Genomic DNA, 24073 nt, shown 5'->3' on the forward strand with positions numbered 1-24073 from the left:
GGTGCTTAATAATGTTAAATAAATGAGTGATTCAGTCCCCTCCCAAGCTCTATTTTTGCTCATTGGTGCTATCATTCTGAGTATTAATTAGGGCAAGCTTAATTGCTGTAACCAACACCAAAACAGGAAATGGGTCTACAGAGCAGAATTGTATTTCTGGCTCATATGATAGTCAATGCAAGTGTGAGCTGGCTGAGAGGTTGTCCTCTACATGGTAATCTAGGAATCCAGGCATCTTACATTTCTTGTCTCCACTGCCTCCTAAAGCTTCCTCATCATCAGTGTGATGAAGCCCGCAGAAAGGTAAGAAAGAATCTAGAAAAGCCACTCTGTTTGAAAGCCTGGACCAGGAAATGGTAGGCTCACGCAGGGTGGTACATCTCAGAGCAAGAGAGGCTGAGAATACAGAGTGGCTAGCCAGCCATGCACGTGGAGTTGTTATCACAGCGGGCAAAGAGGACACGGATTTTGGCCCACAGCTGGTAATCTCTACCACAGTCCACGGGTACCCTTCTTCTTACACTTAGAATTCACATTCATCCCTCCCCAAAGGTGATGAGCCAAGATCCCACACAGTCCTCGTATCCAGGGGGAGATGCAGGCATCTCCACCAGGTGCAAGTAATGCTGAGCACGGTCCCATCGTCTGGGAAGGAAAGATGAGTCACCATCCATCCTTCCTCCCTCCCTCCAGGACCAGGGGAGTGGGCAGAGTGTCCACAATCCAAATTCCTATTGGGAAAGGGGAAGAATGGAAAACAAAGAAGTGACATCCATAGTGATGATGAAATCTCACCAGGCAGGGACTGGGAAGACCTTGCCCTGGTGGGGACATGTTCCTCCCTAGGACTCCAGTTCTGCCCTCTGGGGGAGACTCTGCAGCCCCAGGGCCCACCCTTTGGGAGATTCTTCTTTGACCACTATCCTCTATGATGTAATACCCTTTCACAGCCTACTTCTTTCTGATAAAGTTTGGGGGCCCAAGGATTATCTTGTGGCTTAAGCAATCAAAAGCTTTTTCAGGGCTTCCCTGGTGGCGCAGTGGTTGAGAGGCCGCCTGCCGATGCAGGGGACACGGGTTTGTGTCCCGGTCCGGGAAGATCCCACGTGCCATGGAGCGGCTGGGCCCGTGAGCCATGGCCGCTGAGCCTGTGTGTCCGGAGCCTGTGCTTCACAATGGGAGAGGCCACAACAGTGAGAGGCCGGCGTACTGCAAAAAAAAAAAAGCTTTTTCAGGCCAAGTTCATGGGGGGGTTAGCAATACAATTCCTCAAAAACTTAGGGCATCGCATCTATTTGCTAATAGACAAATGGTGGCAGTAACTACAACCAAAATCTCTCTCCTCGACATGGTTTTTATATTGTCTTTCTTCTTAGTCCCTATTCCCCTCTTAGTGGCATCCAAAACAACAGATCACAGTGAGAATTAGTCTTTGCCACAGGTCTGAGACCTGTTGTTTACAGAAATGACTGAACGGGCCTTCTCAAAACCTTCTTCAGGCTTATGTCCAGTTTGGGGCAATCCAGAAGTAGATTTCCCTCACCCTATTCATAAGTCATATCACATCCATATAGTGTGCAGGGCACCTGCTGGTAAACATTGTTGAAAGAATGAACGAAGGTGCAAGGGTGATTGAGTGGTGATTCCATTTGGGGCAGTAAAAAACTTGCTTTTACCATAAAAATAAACAGCTTGTTAGTATTCTCTCTTTTATTATTGTGGCAAAACATGTAAAACATTAAATTAGCCATTTTAACCACTTTTGAAGTGTACAGTTCAGTGGCATTAATTACGTTCACAATATTGTGCAACTATCATCACTTTTTCCAAAACCTTTTCATCATCCCAGGCAGAAAACTCAGTAACTCCCCATTCCTCCCTACCATTCCCTAGGTAGCAACTATCCTACTTTCTGTCTCTATGAATTTGCCTATTTTGATTTTTTTTTTTTTTTTTTTTTTTGCGGTACGCGGGCCTCTCACTGTCGTGGCCTCTCCCGTTGCGGAGCACAAGCTCCGGACGCGCAGGCTCAGCAGCCACGGCTCACGGGCCCAGCCGCTCCGCGGCATGTGGGATCCTCCCAGACCGGGGCATGAACCCGTGTCCCCTGCATCGGCAGGCGGACTCTCAACCACTGCGCCACCAGGGAAGCCCCTATTTTGATATTTTATGTAAACAGAATCATACAATATTTATCATTTTGTGTCTGGCTTATTTCACTTAGCATAATGTTTTCAACATCCATCCATGTTGTAGTGTGTCAGAACTTCATTCCTTTTTATGGCTGAATAATATCCCAGTATATTTAATAATACTTTTCTTTCATCCATTCATCTGTTAATGGAAAGTTAGATTGTTCCTACCTTTTGGCCACTGTGAATAATGCTGCTATGAAGATTAGCATTTTTAATGCTTTGGGGAATATACTTTAAATACTTTAGGAAATTGTTAAGCCATTATTTCTTCAAATGCTTTTTCTGCCTCCTTCCATCTCTCTTCTCCTCGTGGAACTCCTGCAGTACTTACGTTGGAATGCTTTATGGTGTCCCACAGGTCTCTCAGGTTCTGCTTATTTTACTTCATTCTTTTTTCTGCTAGGCAGATTGGATAAGTTCAACTGCCGCATCTTCTTGTTCACTGACTCTTTCTTCTGCCCGCTCAAAACAGCCCTCTAGCATTTTCTTTTTTGTTGTTTTTCATTTTAGCTATTGTACTTTTCAGCTCCAGAGTTTCTATTTGGTTCCTTTCTATAATTTAAATTCTAGGGAATTGTCATTCCCTGTTTTTTCATACATTGTTCTTCTAATTTCCTTTAGTTCTTTTCCTTTAGCTCATTGAGCATGTTTAACTTAAGTTTTTTGACTGGTAATTCCAATTGATTTAATGTGTTTGACTAGTAAATTCCAGTGTTCAGGTTTTCTCAGGGATAGTTTCTATTGATTTTTTTTCCTGTGAATGAGCCGTATTTTCCTGTTTCTTTGGATGCTTTCTAATTTTTTGTTGAGTACTATATTGTGGTAACTCTGGAAGTCAGATTCTCCCCCTCTGTAAAGATTGGTTTTGTTGCTTGTTGAGGACTGCAGTTGTTCATTTGTATAGTGACTTATCCAAACTTTTTTTTTTTTTTCAAAATCCGTATTTCCTGTTGTATATGTTCACTGAAGTTTCTGTTCTGATTTCTCTGCAGTCAGCCTGTGACCTGACAGAGAAATCCTTAAATGTCTGGATCCAAAAAACAAAACAATACAAAAAAAATTAAACTGTTATGTATGTCTCTTTAACTCTTCTGCTAAATGCCACCAGGGAGGCTGCTGCAGCCTGAGGAGGATGAAACAAAGGCAAGCTCTGTACTGAGCCCTCAGGGAACCACCAGAATAACCAAAATGCACAGCCCAAGGTCCTGACTGCCCAAGGAACACGGGTGCCATTCCCATGGCCATGGTGGGGAACGGGGCTGGTAGCTGGTTTGTGTCCACTACTCACTTACAAACCATCAGCAAACTCTCCTTTCATCAAGCACTCCCCTGGTTGCTATAAGTGTCCAATCAGGTTTATTTTGATCATTTTTTTCTAGTGTAGTGTTTGTTTTGGTGGAGGGACTCATCTCTGGAACTTCCTACTCCACCATTTTCTGTGACGGCATCCTCTTTCCAGACAATAAGCTTCATTGGTTTACTGTGGGAGTGGCATCCAAGAGGCTGTGCCACGTGTCTGCCTCCTCAGAACACCAAAATAATCAGCAGGCATGGGGGTGGGGCTTTGGATTAGGACCTGCTAGAGATCTAGAGCTTTGGACGGCCTGTATTCTAAACTCTGACCCAGGGGCTAAAGCATCCTTTGGTAGTAAAAATAGCTACAAATTATTGAACAACTTGTATTGCCAAGAGTCTTATCTACATTATCCCATTGAATCTCCTCAGTAGCCCTGTGAGGTAGGTAAGTCGTTACCTCCACTTTACTGATGAGGAAGCTGAGGCCCAGAAACTAAGGGACTTGCCCAAGTCCTACAGCCAGTGAACTGCAGTTTTCCGACTCAGGCTGGTGACCTCGTGTTCCTGTGTCACCCCAGCGTTATCCTGCCTTCCTTGTAGGGGTCCTGGATGATCCCACAGCCTGCCTCCCCCTCCCCAACCAATGTGCCGGACACTCCCTGTTCCTCACCCACCCTCTTCCCCTACCCCTCCCATGGCCACAGCCTTTAGGTGTCCCCCTGAAACCTGGCCCCAGGCCTCCAGGCCCACCTGCTGTCAGAGGCTGCACCATGCCATGCAGACCCTGGCAGCTGCTGCTGTCCCAGCCCCACCAGCTGACGCTCCAGCATGGAAGCAGCTCCAGAGGCTGTTTCCGGACCCTCAGCATGTGCTTGGCCCTGAAGGAGCCCTCCCCCTCTAGTCAGGAAGACTAATCTTCCAGTACACCTGGAGTCAGGCTGGGCTGTAGGCAAATCCTGGCCAAGTCACTAATGGCTGTGGTATCTTGGAACTCCCTTAACTCCCACGGGCCTCAGTTTCCCCACATTTAAAATGACTGCCCTGGGCTTTCAGGCCAGTTGTGATCCACATAAGCATCTAGCACAGCAGCCAGCACGTGGAAGCCCCTGGGTACTCACCAGCTGTGGTTATCATGACCCCAGCCCACTCTGCTGTCTCTTGTCTCCTCTCCCCGTTGCCTGTATCCCTGACATGGCCACATTGCCTGACACCCTCTCACCACCAGGCCCCTGGCCTGCCCTTACACAAGGGCACAGCGAGTCTCCAGTCAACCCTGCTGTAGGCAAACACGTGCAACGCCATGCTGACCTCCAGGCCCCATTGCTTCAGGTCAGGGAGTGCCCACACTGTTGCCCAGCTGGTGCCGAGAGCCATCAGGCCATTGGGGAGGGGCTGGCATCTCCAGATCCCAGCCCCGCTTTCTTTCCCACTGGAATATGGGGGCCGGCAATTTGACACATTTAACTCTGAGCCCGCATCCTTCAGAGTCTGGGCATCAGAGCCTCTGTGCAAAAATAGCAGATAAGGCCCAAACTTTTTATTTTTCAACCTGATTTTAAAACAGTACTCCATTAATACACATTCATTGCAGAAAAACTTAGGACATACAGATAAGCAAAGAGGAAAATTAAGTCACTCATATTTCCATTATCAAGATGACTACTATTACCATTTTTCTGTATTTCCTCCCATGTGTATATTAGATATAATATACATATACATGACAAAAATGAATCATGCTATATTTTATAACTGTTTTTTCTATTTGTCTTCTATTGCTATGTAAAAAACTACCTCGAAATTTAGCGGCTTGAAAAAACAAACCTTTATTATCTCACACTGTCTCTGTGGGTCAGGAGTCCAGGAGTGGCTCAGCTAGGGTGCTCTGGCTTGGTGTCTCTCCTGAGGTTTTAGTCAAAATGTTGTCTGGGATGGCATCACCTGAAGGCTCGATGGTTGCATCTGCTCCCAAGGTGGCTCGCTCACCTGCCTGGCAAGTTGGAGATGCCCATTGTCAGGAGGTCTCAGTTTTTCTCAGTGGACCTCCCAATACAACCTGAGTGTCCTCATGATCTGGTGCTGGCTTCCCCCAGAGTAAAGAATCCAATAGAGAGAAAAGCAGAAGCCTCAGTGTCTTTGATGGGCTAGCCTCACAAGTCACGCTCCGTCATTTCTGCAATAGCTTATTAGTAACATAGGCCAGACCTATTCAGCATGGGTGGAGCCTACCCGGGGGGTTGAATGCAAGACATGGGGCTCATTGGAGGCCCTTTTGGAGGGTAGCCACCACATTCTCTTTAAACAGGATGTCATGAACATCTTTCCATGCCAATAGAGGCCGATCAATCTTACCATTTTAAATGACTGCATATAAATGTAGCATAATTTATTTAGACAATTTCCTAAGGTTGGGTGTGAGGATTATGTCCCATTTTTGGATCCTAGAAAGAGTAACCTGGAATATCCATCTCCGAATTTGTCAGATTATTTCCTAGAGATAAATTACAAAGAAAATTAAATCATGCCTGTCAGTCAGCTCCTTGAGCAACCGAGAGATGAGGGTACCAACTGGGACATAGAGAAAAGTCCCTCTGGTCCTGCTCTCAGATGCCCCACATCTCTCTCTCCCTATTAAGTCGGGAGCTCACTATCTGCTGAGACATACTAGCCCATTGTTGTGCAGTTCTGGTTTTTTTTGGGGGGGGAAGTCTAAGCAGAAACCACATTCATTCAACCTCCTCAGGACAACCCTTGAGATATTGAAGACTCTAATTATGTCCTGGGCATCCCTCTGGAGCCATTGTCTCTGAGGCCCTCCCTCTCCTGGCCCCTCTTCTCTGGACAGGTCTATCCCTTGCTGCAGGGATCCTTGACCCCAGCCCAGTGTTGACCCTCTGGGGTCACTCCCTCACCTAAACAGGAAGCGGTGAGACAGGGCACACCTCTTGTGGTGGGAGCACAGGAGAGCTGGCATGTTGCACGAGAGTCTGGCTCCGGAGGATTAACTAGTATGGGGAAGTGGGGCTGTTGGACGCCTTCCTTCCTGCCCTCACAGGTGCTGGGGAATGCAAGGAGGCAGCCCCAGGAAAGGGCTCTGGTGAGGGGTGCTTGCTGGTCAAAGTGCAAGCCAGAGAGGACACTGGAAGTCCAACAAACAAGAAAGGGCCCCACTGATCTCTGCCCAGCCCTGTCCTCTCCCACTTCCCAGAGGAGAGCTGGAGGATTTTTTTTTTTTTTTTTTTTTTTTCGGTACGCGGGTCTCTCACCGCCGCGGCCTCTCCCGTTGCGAAGCACAGGCTCCGGACGCGCAGGCCCAGCGGCCACGGCTCACGGGCGCAGCCGCTCCGCGGCATGTGGGATCCTCCCGGACCGGGGTACGAACCCGCGTCCCCTGCATCGGCAGGCGGACCCTCAATCACTGCGCCACCAGGGAAGCCCCGAGCTGGAGGATTTTGATCGTCTTCTCAGGTGCTATGTGCCTGGACCAAGAGAAGAGCAGCTGCTTCTTGGCCTGGCTGCTCCAGAAGGCCCCCAACTCCAAACCCAGGGGTGAGCCCTGCCCACCCTGTGCAAACAGCGGCTCAGAGCCAGGGGCTGGGGGGACAGTGATCTGTCACATGTGGGTTTGGTGAAGCCCTTGGGGCTCTATTTTGGGAAGGGGATCAGTCATGTCAGGGGCTTCCTCAGGGATGACCACACTGGCCATTGGCGGGAGAGCCTGGCATCCTGTCAGGCTACCGCTCCCCAACCCCGCCCACTCCTGAGCTCTTGCTGGTTTCAGCAGGGCTCAGCAGCTTCTTGCAGGTCCAGGCAGGACGGGTTCACTCCCGGGCAGGGAGCTGGGAGTGGGGAAGGGGGTGGCTCTCAGAGCGAGCTCTGGCCTGGATTTTGCAGACCCAAAACCCAAGGATGACCTTCCCGGCCTTTTGAGGCAGGTTTTGACGATTTACAATTGAAGACCCCTGATGAAAACAAGCATTTTCTACTTGGTGGGGGCAGATGGCCCTGGGTGGGGGTGGGGCCAGTCATCAGGGTGGTGCCCACCCCGCCTCCATCTGCTCCCCCTCACTTCCCCTCCCCTCCCCTCCCCACCCCACCTCCTGGCCCCACCTACCACCATCCCTCACCCCCACCCTCCAGTCCCGCCTCTGCCCAGGGCCTGAGCCTGGCTCTCAATGACCCGACCGAGGTCTTTCGTGCAACCCCCGCCCCCCTTAACCAATCCTGCCAACCGATCCTGACTGGCCACACGGCAGGGCTCTGAGGGCTTAGGAGAGGAGCGGCCCAGGAGGTCCCTGCCCTCTGCAGCCCTGCTTCACGAGGAGCCTGCCTTGCTCAGGGCCTCAGGCCTGGCCTCCCAGCCGCCAGCCTGTCTCCCCTCCCAAGTACAGGACAGGCCCCAGGTGAAAATTAGCCAGAGATCCCCGTGGTCCAAGAGCAAGCCCAGACCCTTCGACCTGCATGGGGCCAGCCCCTCAGCAGCCCCGCCCTGTCTGCCCGGCTCTGCAACGTGCTTTCCTGACCTGAGCAGCGTGATGACTGCCGCCCTGGCACATCCAAGGACTGGAGCGCATATAGAACGGTTCTGCTCCCTCCGCAGAAACTCTGGGCGACGAATCCCCACCCCGGTGGGCTGAAGGCATGGGGCACCACCCCACAGCCCTCCCCTCGTGGCCCTTATCACCCCTCACTCCAGGCAGGCCTCGTCTGCCCTTTTGGCCTGGTCTGACCCGGTGGCGGTAGGCTGAGTATTTCAACAGCCAGCTGCTGAATGCTCTCTGCAGAAGCCCTGGGCGGCCTGCGCGGGCAACTCCCCGGCTAGGCGGCTCACGCCTGCACGGGCGGGCCTCAGACTCCCGGCCTGCAGCCCAGCCTGCGCCTCCGCAGACAGGAGTGTCTCTACCTCCCCGCAAACCTACCTTTTGGCGCCTCAGAGAGTTGGCGATGGAGGCCACAAGGAGCTGGGTCCAGACAGCTTTGAATCTGGTAAGGGTCACCCCAAAGCCAGGGCAAGTGGTCCCCAGGGCCACGGCTGGGGCAGGTTCTTCCTGTGTGGGTAGGGCAAGTGGTTTGGTAGAGTGGAGGTTAGGGGGAGCTCTGGACCCCTTGGAAGGAGGCGCAGAGGTGCGGAGGCTAAGAGGCAGCTGGTCCCTCCCGATACCCACTGTCCAGCCTCTCCAGGAGGGGTCTCCAGGGACGGCCTCTTCTAGGGGACTTGTTCCTGGGGCTGACAGTGCTAGGCTGTCCCCTGTGCTCTGGCCTCACTATTCAACTGCTACTTGGCATCCATCTCCCCTTGGCTAACAGACACGCCAATGTGCCTGCAGAGACCAGGCGGATTTCCCCAGCCCAACCCACCCCTTCTCAGTCTGCAGAACGTCCCCTCGTAGCGCTCAGCCATCAGTATGAGGACAGTCCTTAAGGACACGGGTCTGGACAAGGCCACAGGCTGTACAGGTTGGAAGCAAAGTGGGAGGGGCCAAGCTGGTTGGGCAGGGATGACGGGGGCTGGTGGGGCTCGGCTGGGGACACCTGCCCCATTTATGCCACAGTCAGTGTTTTGGGACCCTGCTCCAAGGGCTCAGGAAAGATGGCAGGACATCCTGTGGGGCTTGTATTTGACAGATGAGGAGACAGGGAAAGGTCTGAGAGGGCTTCCCACACCTGCACAGCAGTGGATGGGCCCCAGAGGGCCAAGGCATGGGGCCCCTGGGCAAACGCTGGGTGCCCTGTGGGCTCCAGAACCCATCCCAGTGTCCTGGAGGGCAGTATGAGCCCTGCGTGGGTCCAGCTGCAGCCATGGGATGGCTGTGTACACACAGTGGGTGACCCTGGGCCAGTTGCCGCATACTCCTGGGGAAGTGTGTCCCCAACCCGCCAGCTTCAGACTCTCCTGGAGAATCCCAGGAGAGCCAGGATGGGAGGACCCCGGAGAGCCAGAGGGCACTGGGCAGTCTGGCTCTTCTCCTGCGAAGCCCCGGGCCAGGGCACCAGAAGCCGGAGTCCTGGGGGGCTGTGGCACTGTCAGATGGTGGCAATGGCCCTGCCTGGAGAGTAAGAGAGTTGCTCAGGGAGGAGACCCCCTCCCACCATGTTTGGGTGCAGCCGTGAGCCCTGATGCTGTGTCCTGTGACCTCCTGGTGAGCAGGCAGGGGTGCAGCTATGGGGGCAGGGCTGGGGGGACAGGCTCTGTCTGTGCTTTGTTCTTCTGTGACCTGGGGGGGACAGGTGGCTTCTTGGGGTTCCTAGGCTGCTCGGCAAGACCTTTAAGCCAGCTTGCACGGACACCCAGCCTGCGCTCAGGGAAGGGCTGGGCAGCCCAGCGGGGTAGGGAGGGGAGGAGGGCTCAGAGCCAGCACCTGGGTTCAAAGCCAGCTCCGAGCATCTAGATCTGTGGCCTTGGAAAGGAAGTGGAGATGATAAAATGCTTGGGTTCCAGGGGGATTAAGCGTAAGGGAGAACTGGGGATGCCCCAAGCGGGGCCTGGTGCACAGTGCCTGCTTCTGGGGATGTTTCCACGGGGTCTGTGAGGCAGGCCTCTGCCCCGTGACTTGAACCCAACTGGCGTCCGCCTAGACACGCAGCCTTGGGGGTAAGGTCGGAGTGCCTCCTCTCAGGGTTGCAGGCTAACTGTGGTGTCTGCAGGCCCCAATGCACCCGAGAAAGGGGCTCACACCCACCATGGAGGATGCGCCCCACGGCCCCAGGGAGGGTTTCTGGAGGCCCGTGTGAGCCTGTGGCCGCCTGGAGTGTTGGACTGCAGCCATGGAACCTTCCAGCACCCTTCCCAAACTCTGCCCACAATGGGCCTGGACACAGAGGGTGAAGGCATTGGGTCACAGCCCCTCATGAGTCCAGGCTCGAGGCCACTGGCTGGGCTGCCATGACAGAGAGGGAGGGGATGGAGCCCAGCAGGGCCTGCGGGCTGGACCTCTGCAGGGTCAGCATCGCTTTTGTTAAGAGCCGTGATGTCTTACAGTTCTGTTTTGGGAGAGATGCCGGGCAGCCTCTTGAGGACTTCTGACAGCGGCCCTTGCGTGCGTGGCTTTGGGTGCTGGCCTCACTCTGTGCTGGCTGCAAGTGGCTGCATCTAGAAGATGAGCGGATGCCAGCCCCGCCCCCGAGCTGTGTCAAGGATGAAAGAAAGGCAGCTTGTGTAGTGCACTCACCTCAGAGCCTGGCGTATTGCAAGGATTCAGCAAATGTTAATGTTACTGTTCCTTCCTGGCGCCTTTTACTTGAAAGTGTGTGAAAGAAACAGAGACGAGGCCAGGCTGTAGGCATGGCCTCTGAGGACAGCCTGGATCGTTTCACAGAGCGTGAGGGCCTCTCCGGGGGTATGTCCTGCCAGGACGGCCTTGGGGTGGGCTGCACCCTCACCCCATCTGGGGCTGTAGCTCACCCCAGAGCTGCAGAATGGCTTAGCAAATACTGGTGTTTGACTCTGTGTGTCTTGTCATAGACTTTATCAGCCCCATCCCTTTGTGACCTTCCCTGGGTTTAAATTCTAAGTGTGAGGTTTTGGTAAGAGAATTCGCTCCTAAGTAAGGATCTGTATGCATTAGGAGTGCTTTGGGCTGCAGGAAACTAAAGACCTGACTGACTGTGGCCTTAAGTGATTAGTATCTATTCCCACAACCGGCACTTGGAGGTGGGTGGGTCCAGGGTTGGCTCAGCACATCAGTGATGTCATCAGGGCTGGGCTCACTCTGTCTCTCTTCTCTGCCATCTATAATATGCTAACAACCTTTTCTCTTCAGCCTTGTCTCCTCGTGGTTCAGGATAGCTGCTGCAGTGCCGGTCAACACACCCTCATACAGCTATGTTCACAAAGTTAGAGGCGCACTGACCTTCCCAGAAGGCCCCCCTCCTGCTAAAATCAGGCTTCCCTTCACCTGACACTGGCCAGAACTGGGCCACATGCCCATCTCTAAACCAAGTCACCAGCAAAAGGGGATAAGATAGCTGGGCTTGGCTTAGCTCAGTCACGGGCTGTCCCCTGGGCCTAGGAAGGGGCTGTCTTCCTTTGACGTGATAGCTCCCCAGGCCCCCAACAAAATGTGGGCTCTAAAAACTGAGGAAGAAGGGGCAAGCAGCCGTGTTGTCTCCTGATTGGAATTCAGAGCATCTCCACCCCCCGAGCTTACATGGAAAACTACCAGCGAGAGAGTAGGAGTTTTTTGAAGAGTGGACCCACGGCTTTTATTCGAGCAGCCTCCCTTTCCTTGTTGGTCCAAATATGTAGGGAATCAAAGTGGTCTTCTCTCCATGAACACGTGCTGTTGTGCAAAGGGGAAAGGGCAGCCACACCACGGTCCACACGCAAGGTCAGAGCAGGGTCCCTGCTTCCGGGGGACTAGTGGGCATGGGCACGGTGTTTAAGCCCAATGTCATGCCACCATGAAGGGATGAGCAAGCGGGAGGAGAACCCAACGCAGGCCGTCCACACTCACGGGAATGGCGGAATTGAATCTGAGCTTTGTGTACCAGCCTCCCTCCTGTCAATGTATAGGGACCTCTCCTCCCTCTGAGGGCCTCAGCGCCTTCCAGGCTATGGACTGCCATGCTTTAGTCCACCAGACACCTCTAACTAACTTTCACCTCTAAGTAGTGTGTCTTGACCATCACTTACGGACATGTGTACGCACTGGCCCACTAACTCCCTTAGCATAGATTCCTAGAGGTATAATGATCGGATCTTTTAGACAGTAACGCCAGCTGCCCATCGCCCTCCAGGCGGGCTCCTCCAGCCCCTGTCTCACTCACTCTCCTGGTTAGCGCCTCCCTCCTCCCCTGGCCTGGATCAGGGGTACAAAGGGAGGTGCCATGTCTGCCCTCTGCCCCTCACCCCCCAACACGCCCCAAGCTGCATTTGTTTGGAAGCTGGCGTTGGAACTGTGCTGTCTTAATTTTTCAACTGGTTGTAACTGTGGTAGTTTGAAATGATGGGCCATCCTGGACCCAGGGTCAGGGGGCAAAAGGAGACCGTCGGTGTGTGTGGGAAACACACACTCTGTGGTCCCCCTTCCCCGTACTGCACAGCCCCTCGTCCGCCCAGCTGTTCCCCATCTCCCTCCCTGTGCAGGTGGAACAGATCCTGGCGGAGTTCCAGCTGCAGGACGAGGACTTGAAGAAGGTGATGAGGCGGATGCAGAAGGAGATGGACCGAGGCCTGAGGCTGGAGACACACAAGGAGGCCAGTGTGAAGATGCTGCCCACCTACGTGCGCTCTACCCCGGAAGGCTCAGGTACCGCGGTCCAGGGTGGGGCAGGGATGGGACTCACATGGGAACCATCAGGTCCTCATCCAGAGGCAGCTCTCCCCTGGCCCCAGCAGGGAGAAGTGCCCCAGGCCCTTCCTAACAGCCCTGACTGTCCCCAGCAGCCCCGAGTCAGCTCCCCAAAATGCTGTGCCCCAGACACCAGCCAGGTCTCACCCTCTGCACCGCTGGCCCAGCCCTGGGGCCTTCAGGCTCACTCTGGCCTCAGGAAACTGGCTCTCTTCATCTCACAATGAGAAACTGGTTTCCCGCAGTCATCTGGGGGACTCCCAGCCCAATCCTGAGTCTGGGCCATTTTCCTAGGTCTTCAGGTGGGCCCTGGGCTGGGGGCAGCTTCAACCCAAGACAAGGGATTCCTGCTGCCTTCCCCAGTTCACCTTTGCCCTTTCCACAGTTTATCCTGGGGTCCCCCAGATGTCTGGCATCGGAGGCCCCTCGTCCAGCTCTTCTGATCCCCCCACCATGCCTTCCCCTCCTCCTCTCCCAGTTTGGGGGCTCCTGCCCGGCGGTGCCCATGAGACTGATGTGCTTCTCTCTGTGGCTGCAGAAGTCGGGGATTTCCTCTCCCTGGACCTGGGCGGCACCAACTTCAGGGTGATGCTTGTGAAGGTGGGGGAAGGGGAGGAGGGACAGTGGAGTGTGAAAACCAAGCACCAGATGTACTCCATCCCCGAGGACGCCATGACGGGCACTGCTGAGATGGTGAGCAGCTCGGGCTAGGGCTTGTGGGACCAGGGACCTCGGTCAGGACCACCCAGGATCTCAGAGCATGGCTAGTCCTGGTGGGAGGGCCCACCTGTCTACCAGGGGCGGGCAGAGCTGTGGGCCCAGCCTCAGGGGACCCTGCTGCAGGAGGAGGAGGGAGCTGAGAGGCTTAGGTGGACGGCCACTGGGTGTGGCCCCAGAAGGTCGCACCCCTGCCCAATTTCCCAGAAGGATCTGGAACAAGGCAGGGCAGCCAAGAGAGCACGCTGGTCCAACAGGCTCGCAGCCCATCGTTCTATCTCCACCCCACGTGTCGCCCTCACCCTCCACTAGCATGGATGCCAAGTGGCATGACTGCAATGCTAATATCTGACCACGGGGAGGACTCGGGAAGGACCACAGAAGTAGGATGAGCCCTGGGCGGAGGTGGGGAGCAGCCAGAGCCAATCCCCGCGAGGGGCAGGGCTTCAAGGTAGGAGGCCAGCGGCCGCCTTGTCCTTGCCGCAGCCCCACATGCCGTGGGTCTGGGCGTGGAGCAACGCTGGTGCCACCAGGGAGCTCGGTCAATCAGCAGGGCACTCTGTAATGCCCAGCTCTGTGGATAGGCCTTTGTGAATGGGGTGGCAGCTGGTCCTCGCAGGCCCAGGGCTGGGGTGGCCAGAACACTTGGAGGCAACAAAGAACACTCTATGCTGGAGTCAGAAATCGTAGTTATCGCCAGGGATGTGCCTCTGTCCAAAGCCTGAGACTGGACTCCACCGGGTCCAGCCGGGAGGGCCAGGCTAACAGAGCACAGCTGGGCTAGGGACCAACCCCGTCGTCCTGGCATTGCCCTGTCCCGAGGGCTGCTGTCAGCGGGACTGTGGCATGGGGCGGGGCTCAGGGCCTGAGTCCCGACAAGCAGTGCGGAGGCCACGCTCTCCTGGGGCCCTGTGGCTCAGCACGGGCTGAGGAGCGCCTCGGCAGGAGGCTCGCCCCTGCCGCTGATGGCCTCCTCGGTGTGCGTCCCGCAGCTCTTTGACTACATCTCTGAGTGCATCTCCGACTTCCTGGACAAGCATCAGATGAAGCACAAGAAGCTACCCTTGGGCTTCACCTTCTCCTTTCCTGTGAGGCACGAAGACATCGACAAGGTGGGACCAGGTGTAGAGTGAGTGGGTGGGGGGAGGTGGACGGATGGACGGACAGACACCCCGGAGAAGGGCACCCATGAACTCTGCCCTGTGCTGCCTTCAAATGCAGCTCCCATTGTTGGGAAAGAGCCTTGGATTCAAACTGGCTCCATCACTTACCTCTCGTGAGACTCTGGGAAATGATCGTATTAGCTGATTCTTACTATTTGCCTCCCACAACCCTATGAGGCGTGCGTATCTCCCCCATTACAGGTTAGGAAACTGAGGTGTAGCAACTTGCCCATGGTGGGAAGTGGCGGTGCTGCGGCTCAAACTCAGGCAAACAGGCTCCAGCACACCTGTGTGTCACCTCTATGCTGTACCGCTGCCTGTGGCAGAGGTGGCAATGTGCCGGGGCTGAGGGTCTACCCTGACTTCCAGCTGGCAAGTTAGGCTGTCACAGTTACACGCACACACATACGTACATGTAAATTACACACACACACACACACCACACACCAGTTATACATGCTCACATAGACATGTGTAAATTATACATATATATGCACATAAATTATACATGTGAATTGTACACATAAATGTATGCACTGCACATATTTAAATTATACACATGCATGCACTCATGTCGATTATACGTACATATAAACACATAAATTGTACATGCATATTTTTATGCATACATAAATTATACATACATATATACACAGACCAGTTATGTATTCATATATAGCTACACATGCCAATCATACGTACATATATACATGTAAATTATACATATCAAGTATACATGCATATAAACGTGCATATTTTATAAACATGCATATTTACACGTCAAGTATACATGCATGCATATATGCGCATGTCAATCATGCATATATACACATTCACAGGTCAACGATACATACACACCCACACGCATTGATTATACATACATATATACACGTGTGTGTAAATTATCCAAACATACGCACAGTTATACATAACACACAGGACCTCTGGGTCAGAGAGAAAGCCAGGTCAGTACTCCTGGCAGAAGCAGTAGCAGGAGCGACGTCTCATATTGCTTTTCCAAGCCCCAGTCCCTGCTGGGCACTGAGGGCCAGGTGGGACCTTCACACGCAGAGGGTGCACACAGGAGAGGAACCCCGATCTTCTACTGGCTGCGCCCCTCTGGACCTCATCCTCACTCTGGGATGACGACCCTGGGCTTAACTACACAAGCATTCTTAAATTGGCTGGGACCCAGCCCTGCAGAAATAGGAGATATTGGTAGAAAATTACCTCCAACACTTCTTGAACTTATACGGCTGCTTTGAGCCTCAGTTTCCTCAGCTTTAAAGTGGGTGCACAGGGACTTCCCTGGTGGTCCAGTGGCTAAGACTCTGTGCTCCCAATGCAGGGGGCCCGGGTTCAATCCCTGGTCAGGGAACTAGATCCCACATGCCACAACTAAGAGTTCGCATGCCGCAACTAAGGATCCCGCATGCCGCAACGAAGATTCCACGTGCTGCAACCAAGACCTGGTGCAGCCGGATAAATAAATAAAAATGAATAAATTAATTTAAAAGAAAAGTTAATTATAAAGTGGGTACACATCCCTGTGGTCCAAGTTAGCTCCCGTCCCTTCACGCCTGCCCCCAGCATCCAGCAGCCACCGAGGCCCCCCTCTCCCCCCAGGGCATCCTTCTCAACTGGACCAAGGGCTTCAAGGCCTCAGGAGCAGAAGGGAACAACATCGTGGGGCTCCTGCGAGATGCCATCAAACGGAGAGGGGTGAGTAGCATCTGCAGCTGCCCCTACCCTGGGCCCCCTCCCCCTCCCCTCCTGCGGGGAAGCCAGGGAGGGCTTTCTGGGCATCCCCCCAGGAAGTGGACTCTGCCTTCTGCACCTGGCTGGACTGGCCTGGAGCAGGCTGAGAACCCCCCCAGCCCCATCACCACTGCCTCTATGCCTCTTGGCAGGACTTTGAGATGGACGTGGTGGCGATGGTGAACGACACTGTGGCCACGATGATCTCCTGCTACTATGAAGACCGCCGGTGTGAGGTTGGCATGATTGTGGGTAAGGATGCGCCCCCTGCCTGACCCAGGGGCCTTGGCCACCACCAAAGACGGGGCCGAGGCTTCCCGTCTTCAGCAGGCTGCACACGGCCTCTGCACCAGTCATGGACCCCAGAGGTGCTGGAGCCCAGGGTCCTAGGGAGCAGCAGGGGTGTCCCGGAAGACAGTACACCAATGTACATTGGTATTGGGTGTACCAATAAACAGGTGCTGTTTATTGGTAGGAAGCATTTCAACACTCACAAGTCACTGCCTCAGATGGGGTACCAGCTCACGTCCACCTGGCCCATCAGGATTTAATTAAATCACCTTATCTGGTAAGTTGACCGACCTGGACAGATTTGTCCAAGTGGAAGAGGATAAACCAGAGTGGTGTCATCCCTCCCTGGACAGTCTTACCACACCCCGGGGCAGCCATCTGCCCTGCCCGAAGTGGAGGCAGGTACCAGGAAAGGAGGCAGCACTGGCCCCAGTGGCCCTTTCCCACCAACCAAGGGCCTTTCCCAGAAGTTCCCAAGGCCTTACAATGAGTGTTTACTGAGGAGTGTTTACTGGACACACAGGCGAGTGGGTATTTCCCTGGTTCCCAGAAAGTCAGCATTAAATGTGTTTGCTTCCATGGCCTCTTCAGGGCCAGCCCTGAGGGTTTCTGTATTCTTAGGACCCATCTCCAATTGCATGCACATGTCCTAAGGGAACAGCGACCTGCTCTCTGCCTCTCCTCTAGTTTCTCACATCTCCTCCTTTCATTCTCACCTTTTGGATGGGAAGTTCTTTTTTTTTTTTTTAACATCTTTATTGGAGTATAATTGCTTTACAATGGTGTGTTTCTGCTTTATAACAAAGTGAATCAGCTATACATATACATATATCCCCATATTCCCTCCCTCTTGCATCTCCCTCCCACCCTCCCCATCCCACACCTCTAGGAGGTCACAAAGCACCCGAGCTGATCTCCCTGTGCTATGTGGCTGCTTCCCACTAGCTAGCTATTTTACATTTGGTAGTGTATATATGTCCATGCCTCTCTCTCACTTCGTCCCAGCTTACCCTTCCCCCTCCCCATATCCTCGAGTCCATTCTCTAGTAAGTCTGTCTTTACTCCCATCTTGCCCCTAGGTTCTTCATGACCTATTTTTTTCCCTTAGATTCCATATATGTGTGTTAGCATATGGTATTTGTTTTTCTCTTTCTGACTTACTTCACTCTGTATGACAGACTCTAGGTCCATCCACCTCACTACAAATAACTCAATTTCGTTTCTTTTTATGGCTGAGTAATATTCCATTGTATATATGTGCCACATCTTCTTTATCCATTCATCTGTCGATGGACACTTAGGTTGCTTCCATGTCCTGGCTATTGTAAATAGTGCTGCAGTGAACATTGTGGTACATGACTCTTTTTGAATTATGGTTTTCTCAGGGTATATGCCCAGTAGTGGGATTGCTGGGTCATATGGTCATTCTATTTTTAGTTTTTTAAGGAACCTCCATACTGTTCTCCATAGTGGCTGTATCAATTTACATTCCCATCAACAGTGCAGGAGTGTTCCCTTTTCTCCACACCCTCTCCAGCATTTATTGTTTGTAGATTTTTTGATGATGGCCATTCTAACTGGTGTGAGATGATATCTCACTGTAGTTTTGATTTGCATTTCTCTAATGATTAGTGATGTTGGGCATCCTTTCATGTGTTTGTTGGCAGTCTGTATATCTTCTTTGGAGAAATGTCTATTTAGGTCTTCTGCCTATTTTTGGATTGGGTTGTTTGTTTTTTTGATATTGAGCTGCATGAGCTGCTTGTATATTTTAGAGATTAATCCTTTGTCAGTTGCTTCGTTTGCAAATATTTTCTCCCATTCTGAGGTTTGTCTTTTCGTCTTGTTTATGGTTTCCTTTGCTGTGCAAAAGCTTTGAAGTTTCATTAGGTCCCATTTGTTTATTTTGTTTTTATTTCCATTTCTCTAGGAGGTGGGTCAAAAAGGATCTTGCAGTGATTTATGTCAGAGTGTTCTGCCTGTTTTCCTCTAAGAGTTTGATAGGAAAGTTCTTTAAGTCCACACCTAAACAGGAGCTCCAGGGGCCCTGGCAGTGCTCCCCTGGCTCTCTCCGGTTCCCCAAGACACCACCACCTGGGCTCTACAGCCGCTTGCCTCGGGCTCGCCCCATCTGGAGCAGAGATGGCAGAGTGGCGCGTGGTCGCATCTGCCCTGATGTGCTTAGAAACATGTTTATGATAATCACCAAGCACTAAACATTGGGAGAAACCATATCAAAGTCTGGATTTCTGTTTTTTCCCCACAAAAACTTGGAAGGCCCGGCATCACTGGGCCTGAATTCCAGGCAGCTCCACTGCTGGTGTGAGGTTAGCATGACTGAGTTGCTGTCCCTGATGGCTTGAGGGCTGTGCAGTCACGTTCAGATTGAAGCTCTGCTGTCACCATTTTGAAACTCTCAGTTTATGAACAAAGGACCCCATGTTTTCACTTTGCATGGGACGCTGCAAATTACAAATTCCTTAGCCAGGCCTGCCTGCAATGGCCCGTGTGCTGCTCCCAAGGGCCCACGCTGTGACATACTCACCTCTGGGTGCCCGCCTCCTCCCCACAACAGAGCCTGGTACAGAGGAGCTCAAACACATGCTTAGAAAGTGCCAGAACACAAGGGTGGTGCATAGATAAGACAAAATCATAACATCCCATACCCATCTCTAATTGGCAAAGCACTCTGACACATGTTCTTTCCCTCATTTCTCTCAACTACCTAGGTAATAGGAGTAGGTGTTACCAACCCCTCTTGGGGAAGAGGAACTGCCCAGGGAGTTGGGCTTATCTACCTGAGGTCACACAGCAAACCCAGGTCTTCCAGCTCTTGGGAGAGCTGGTTTCCTTTGCTCCAGGGGATGTAGGAAGTGCTGGGGGTGGAGGGCTCAAGGAAGCTGGGAAGACAGGACCACACGGGGCTTCCTGCCGGAGGGATGCACCCAGCAGAGCAGGCATCCCAGGAAGCGCAGCGCCAGGTGCGGCCTGACGCTGCCGCCTCTTGCAGGCACGGGCTGCAATGCCTGCTACATGGAGGAGATGCAGAACGTGGAGCTGGTGGAAGGGGACGAGGGCCGCATGTGTGTCAACACCGAGTGGGGTGCCTTCGGGGACTCGGGCGAGTTGGACGAGTTCCTGCTGGAGTACGACCGTGTGGTGGACGAGAACTCCCTGAACCCCGGCCAGCAGCTGTAAGGACCGCCCCTCCCCCTCCCCACACGACGGCCCCGCCCCGCTCTGGCGGCAGATGGGGCCAGCCCGCAGATAATGGGCTTGTTTTTAAACAGCTCTGGGGAAAAGCAAACTGACAATCCCTTCGTAAGCTGGCTCTTCTCTTCCTTCAGCTCGTATGCGTGTGCCCCTCTGTAAACCGGGAACAGTGAGAGATGCCAAGGATTAGTCTTTAAAAAGAGGGTCTATGGGGACTTCCCTTGCGGCCCAGTGGTTAAGACTCTGCGCTTCTACTGCAGGGGGCGTGGGTTCCATCCCTGGTCGTATCCCACATGCCGCGCAGTGTGCCCAAACTAAGACTCCAAAAAAAAAAAAAGAGGGTCTGTGGATAGATGAGCAGGAACCTCCCCGCTTCCGACAGGTGACCCCTGGCACAGGAAGGCTCTGAGACGCCCCCCAGCAACGTTAACTGGGTTTAGCCCAGAGTTCCCCAAAGTACAGCTCTGAACACGTTCACAGAATGAATCATAGTATTTGGGGGTGTGCTGCGGGTTGGCGGACAGCTGGAGAGCCAGCCCTCACAGAGCCTGTCCTGAGTCAGGGCTCTCCTTTATCAGCCGCCTTCTGCGGCGCGCCAGGCACGTGCTAATGCTTTCATGAGCTTCCTCTCGGGCTCTCATAAACCTCTGCTAGGTCGGTAGTATTCAATGTGCTACAAGATGAAAATACGGAGGTTTACAGACTCTAGCGCCACCGGGCCAACTCCGTGGATTCCAGGAGCGCAGGGACCTAGGAGCCCTAGCAAGTGAGCAGAGGCCCGCCCAAGGCTGGTCACTAGCCGCTCTAAGCCTGAGCTCCCCCAACTGACACTGGGTGATGAGAACAGCACTCGTTCCACAGCTGTGGGAAAACCCAAGTGGGCTCAGCGCAGGGTCCTCCCTGAGGATGGCCTCAGAGGGACTGAACCGAGGCCCCACAGTAGAGTGTTCTCCCAAGGCCCCAAAGCCCCTGTTGATAAATGTGGGAACGGGCATGAACCCGGTTTTGCCAAGGCGGGGGGTGGTCACAGCGTCCCACATGGCCTCCTCGTGGCCGTGACTGGGGGTGGTGGCTGGCCTCTGCCTGCTGGTGGGGACCTCCCTCCTGGGGGTGACCCGGCTGCTCTCTGTCCAGGTACGAGAAGCTCATCGGCGGCAAGTACATGGGCGAGCTGGTGCGGCTCGTGCTGCTGAAGCTTGTGGACGAGAACCTGCTCTTCCACGGGGAGGCCTCAGAGAAGCTGCGCACGCGCGGCGCCTTCGAGACACGCTTCGTGTCGCAGGTGGAGAGGTGCGCGGGCGCGCGGGGTCGAAGGGTGGGGTACACGGGTGGCGTGCGCGGGGTGGGTCCTGGACCCAGACCCACGGGGCGTGGGGGCGGGGCCCGGGCGGGGCTCAGAGCGCAGGGGCGGGGCCCTGGTGAGGTCAGTGGGCAGGAGCCCAGGACCTGGTAAGGCTCCGGGGTGGGGCAACCGGGGCAGTAGTAGCCTTCAGCCCCCAGGGGAACCCGGCGTCGGGCAGCTGACGGAGACCAGGCATCCTCTCTGTGCTTCCCACCGCTGTGGACCTCGTCTCACTTCATCCACGCAACAGCCCCGAGGCGCGGCAGTGTCACCCACGTTAGGGCGGAAACCCTGGGTTTAGAGAGAGGAGTAATGACCAGATTACTGCTGGTCCCTGGCGGAGTCAGACCCGCTCCGCTCGGAAGCCTGAGCCCCAAAAGCGCTTTGCCTGGGAGAGGTGGCCAGGGGGAGGAGAAGAAGCCGCCGCTGTGGGGATTGGGCTGGTCCGGGACCAAGTGACCCTCCCGCGACGCCCTCCTGTCCCCGCCCCGCAGTGACTCGGGCGACCGCAAGCAGATCTACAACATCCTGAGCACGCTGGGGCTGAGGCCATCGGCCACCGACTGCGACATCGTGCGCCGCGCCTGCGAGAGCGTGTCCACCCGCGCCGCGCGCATGTGCGCCGCGGGGCTGGCGGGCGTCATCAACCGCATGCGCGAGAGCCGCAGCGAGGACGTGATGCGCATCACCGTGGGCGTGGACGGCTCAGTGTACAAGCTGCACCCCAGGTGGGCCCGCTTAGCCGTCTGCACCTCCCCGCCGGGTCCAGCCTCCCTCTTGTGAATTCGCCTCGTAAGGGCAGAGCCCGGGCATCGGTCTCCATCTATGATATGCAGACCGAAACGGGTGCTCTCCGAGGTCCCAAGGATTCTTAATCTCCTCGCTCCCCTAAGCCCACAGACTCAGGGGGAGGTTCCCCTTGGCTTACCCCCTGCCCTGTCTTAAGCGCGTTAACTAACCGCAGCCCCGCTTGCCCCCTGCTCAGCTTCAAGGAGCGCTTCCACGCCAGCGTGCGCAGGCTGACGCCCAGCTGTGAAATCACCTTCATTGAGTCGGAGGAGGGCAGCGGCCGGGGTGCGGCCTTGATCTCCGCGGTGGCCTGTAAGAAGGCCTGCATGCTGGGCCAGTGAGAATAAAGGCTGCAAGGCAAGGAGGAGGCTGTGGCCGCTTCTAGACCTGGGCTCCAGGGGACACACTTCCTACAGGTGCCCCCAACCTGGTCCAGTCAAGAGGCTTCTCCTTGTAAGGACCTTGGATGCCTCCCATCCCCGCTGTCACCCCAGGAGATGGGGAAAGCTTCTCTGGGGATGCGGTGAGGCCCTGAGCAGGCCTCTTCTCTCAGGGTCAGTTGGTAGGATAGCCCTAGGGCCCTGACTGGGTTGGGGGCTGAGATGAACAGGAATGGAGAACCCCCAAAGTACCTCACCTTTCTTGCTGCAATCAGGGGCCCAGAAGGGAGTTATTAACTCAGGATTTTGTTGCATTTCTGCACTGCTTGCCTCTTGGAGCTTTCAGCCTGGCTCAGCCCTTGCTCTGGGAAGGGGGTGCCCTCTGGACTCTACCATGGCCTGGCTTCCCTGGGAACCCAGCCCACATAGGGAGGCAACCCTCATGACCTGGCCAGACCTAGACCTGGGCTCCACAGGGGGCCCCGAGGAGCTGCAGATCACCCAGGCCTGGGAAATGGAAGGGACCAGCTCCATGTTGGAGGCTGTGGGTACCCCGAGGCCTGGAGATGGCAGCCTTTTCCCTCCCATCCTGCCATCCCTGAGTGGTTTCTGGTTCTGGGATGGACCCTCACAGGAGGTACAAGAGACAGAGTCCCCAAAGCCCCTGCCCAGAGGGGCCCAGGAAGAGGAGGAGTCCCCCTACCCACAGACAGGCCTGGGAGCATCTCCAGGATCGAGTCCTCAGCTCCCACGGCGCTGGGCACTCAGAAACCCCAGCAGCACTCAGCACACCCCCAAGGGACAACCCAGGCCTCTTTCTTCTCACCAGACCTCCATGTACCACACCAACCTCTCCATGCCCAACCTGGGACTGTGTGGGTTTTTTTAATTAAAAGTTTAGAACATGACCTTGTCCACCATTCTTTGATCTCTGTGTATAAGACTGTGGGACAGTAAACATATAGACGTGGTCACATGTACACAGACACTCTGCAGGCCTAGGCGTGTTTTGGAGTTTGCCATCCTCTCCACAGAGCTATGCCAGGGATTGTGAAGAGTGACAGACCAGGCCTTAGGAACAGGAATGGGGTGGTGTGGCGGGGTGTGGTCAGAGGTCCTGGACTTGCCCAGGCCTCTGCCCACCAGCCTGTGGGATGCGGGGTGTGGTTCTGAGGTCTCCGAGAGCTCCAAGGGAGTGTCAGGGAAGGAGTGGGGCTGCTCTGGGAAGGGGCACGGCTGGTTCTTGGGACTGGTTCTGCTGCAGGTCGGTCTCAACAGGGGATCCCTTGGAGCCACTTGGGTTGTGACAGTGACTGCAGTGGGAGGCCAGGATTACAAGAGTCACATGATTTCTGCGGTCCTTCCAATTTGGTCCTGAATGAAATGCCTACTTCAAGTTAGCCAAACCTAGGGCCTAAGACCAGTTACTTATGAACACGTATTCGTAAGATTTTAACATGCACGCACTTTTTTTTCAGGTTTTTGGATGTTATCATCTTTTTTTAATTTAACTTTTATTTTATATTGGACTATAGTTGATTTACAACGTTGTGTTAGTTTCAGGTGTACAGCAAAGTGATTCAGTTATACATATATCCATTCTTTTTCAGATTCTTTTCCCATATAGGTTATTAGAGTA

At 54.1% G+C, this 24073-nt stretch overlaps 1 protein-coding gene across 2 annotated transcripts in view; it reads left to right on the top strand.

Annotated features, from left to right (window-relative positions):
- GCK (glucokinase) overlaps positions 1-23740 on the top strand; it is a 56127-nt gene extending 32387 nt beyond the window's left edge. Inside the window, exons 1-10 of one of the 2 annotated variants that reach the window (XM_079931703.1) lie at positions 7632-8477; positions 12577-12739; positions 13320-13474; positions 14491-14610; positions 16288-16383; positions 16572-16671; positions 19721-19904; positions 21058-21213; positions 21760-21993; positions 22251-23740. In XM_079931703.1, the coding sequence (XP_079787829.1) occupies positions 8436-8477; positions 12577-12739; positions 13320-13474; positions 14491-14610; positions 16288-16383; positions 16572-16671; positions 19721-19904; positions 21058-21213; positions 21760-21993; positions 22251-22395 (1395 nt within the window). In that variant the 5' untranslated portion in view covers positions 7632-8435 and the 3' untranslated portion in view covers positions 22396-23740. Of the gene's footprint in view, positions 1-7631; positions 8478-12576; positions 12740-13319; positions 13475-14490; positions 14611-16287; positions 16384-16571; positions 16672-19720; positions 19905-21057; positions 21214-21759; positions 21994-22250 lie in introns of those variants that run through there. The other variant, XM_079931702.1, reaches the window with a different exon arrangement.
- Positions 23741-24073: the final 333 nt, after the last annotated feature.

Source organism: Stenella coeruleoalba (assembly GCF_951394435.1).
Source record: "Stenella coeruleoalba genome assembly, chromosome: 9".
Taxonomy (NCBI): Eukaryota; Metazoa; Chordata; class Mammalia; order Artiodactyla; family Delphinidae; genus Stenella; species Stenella coeruleoalba.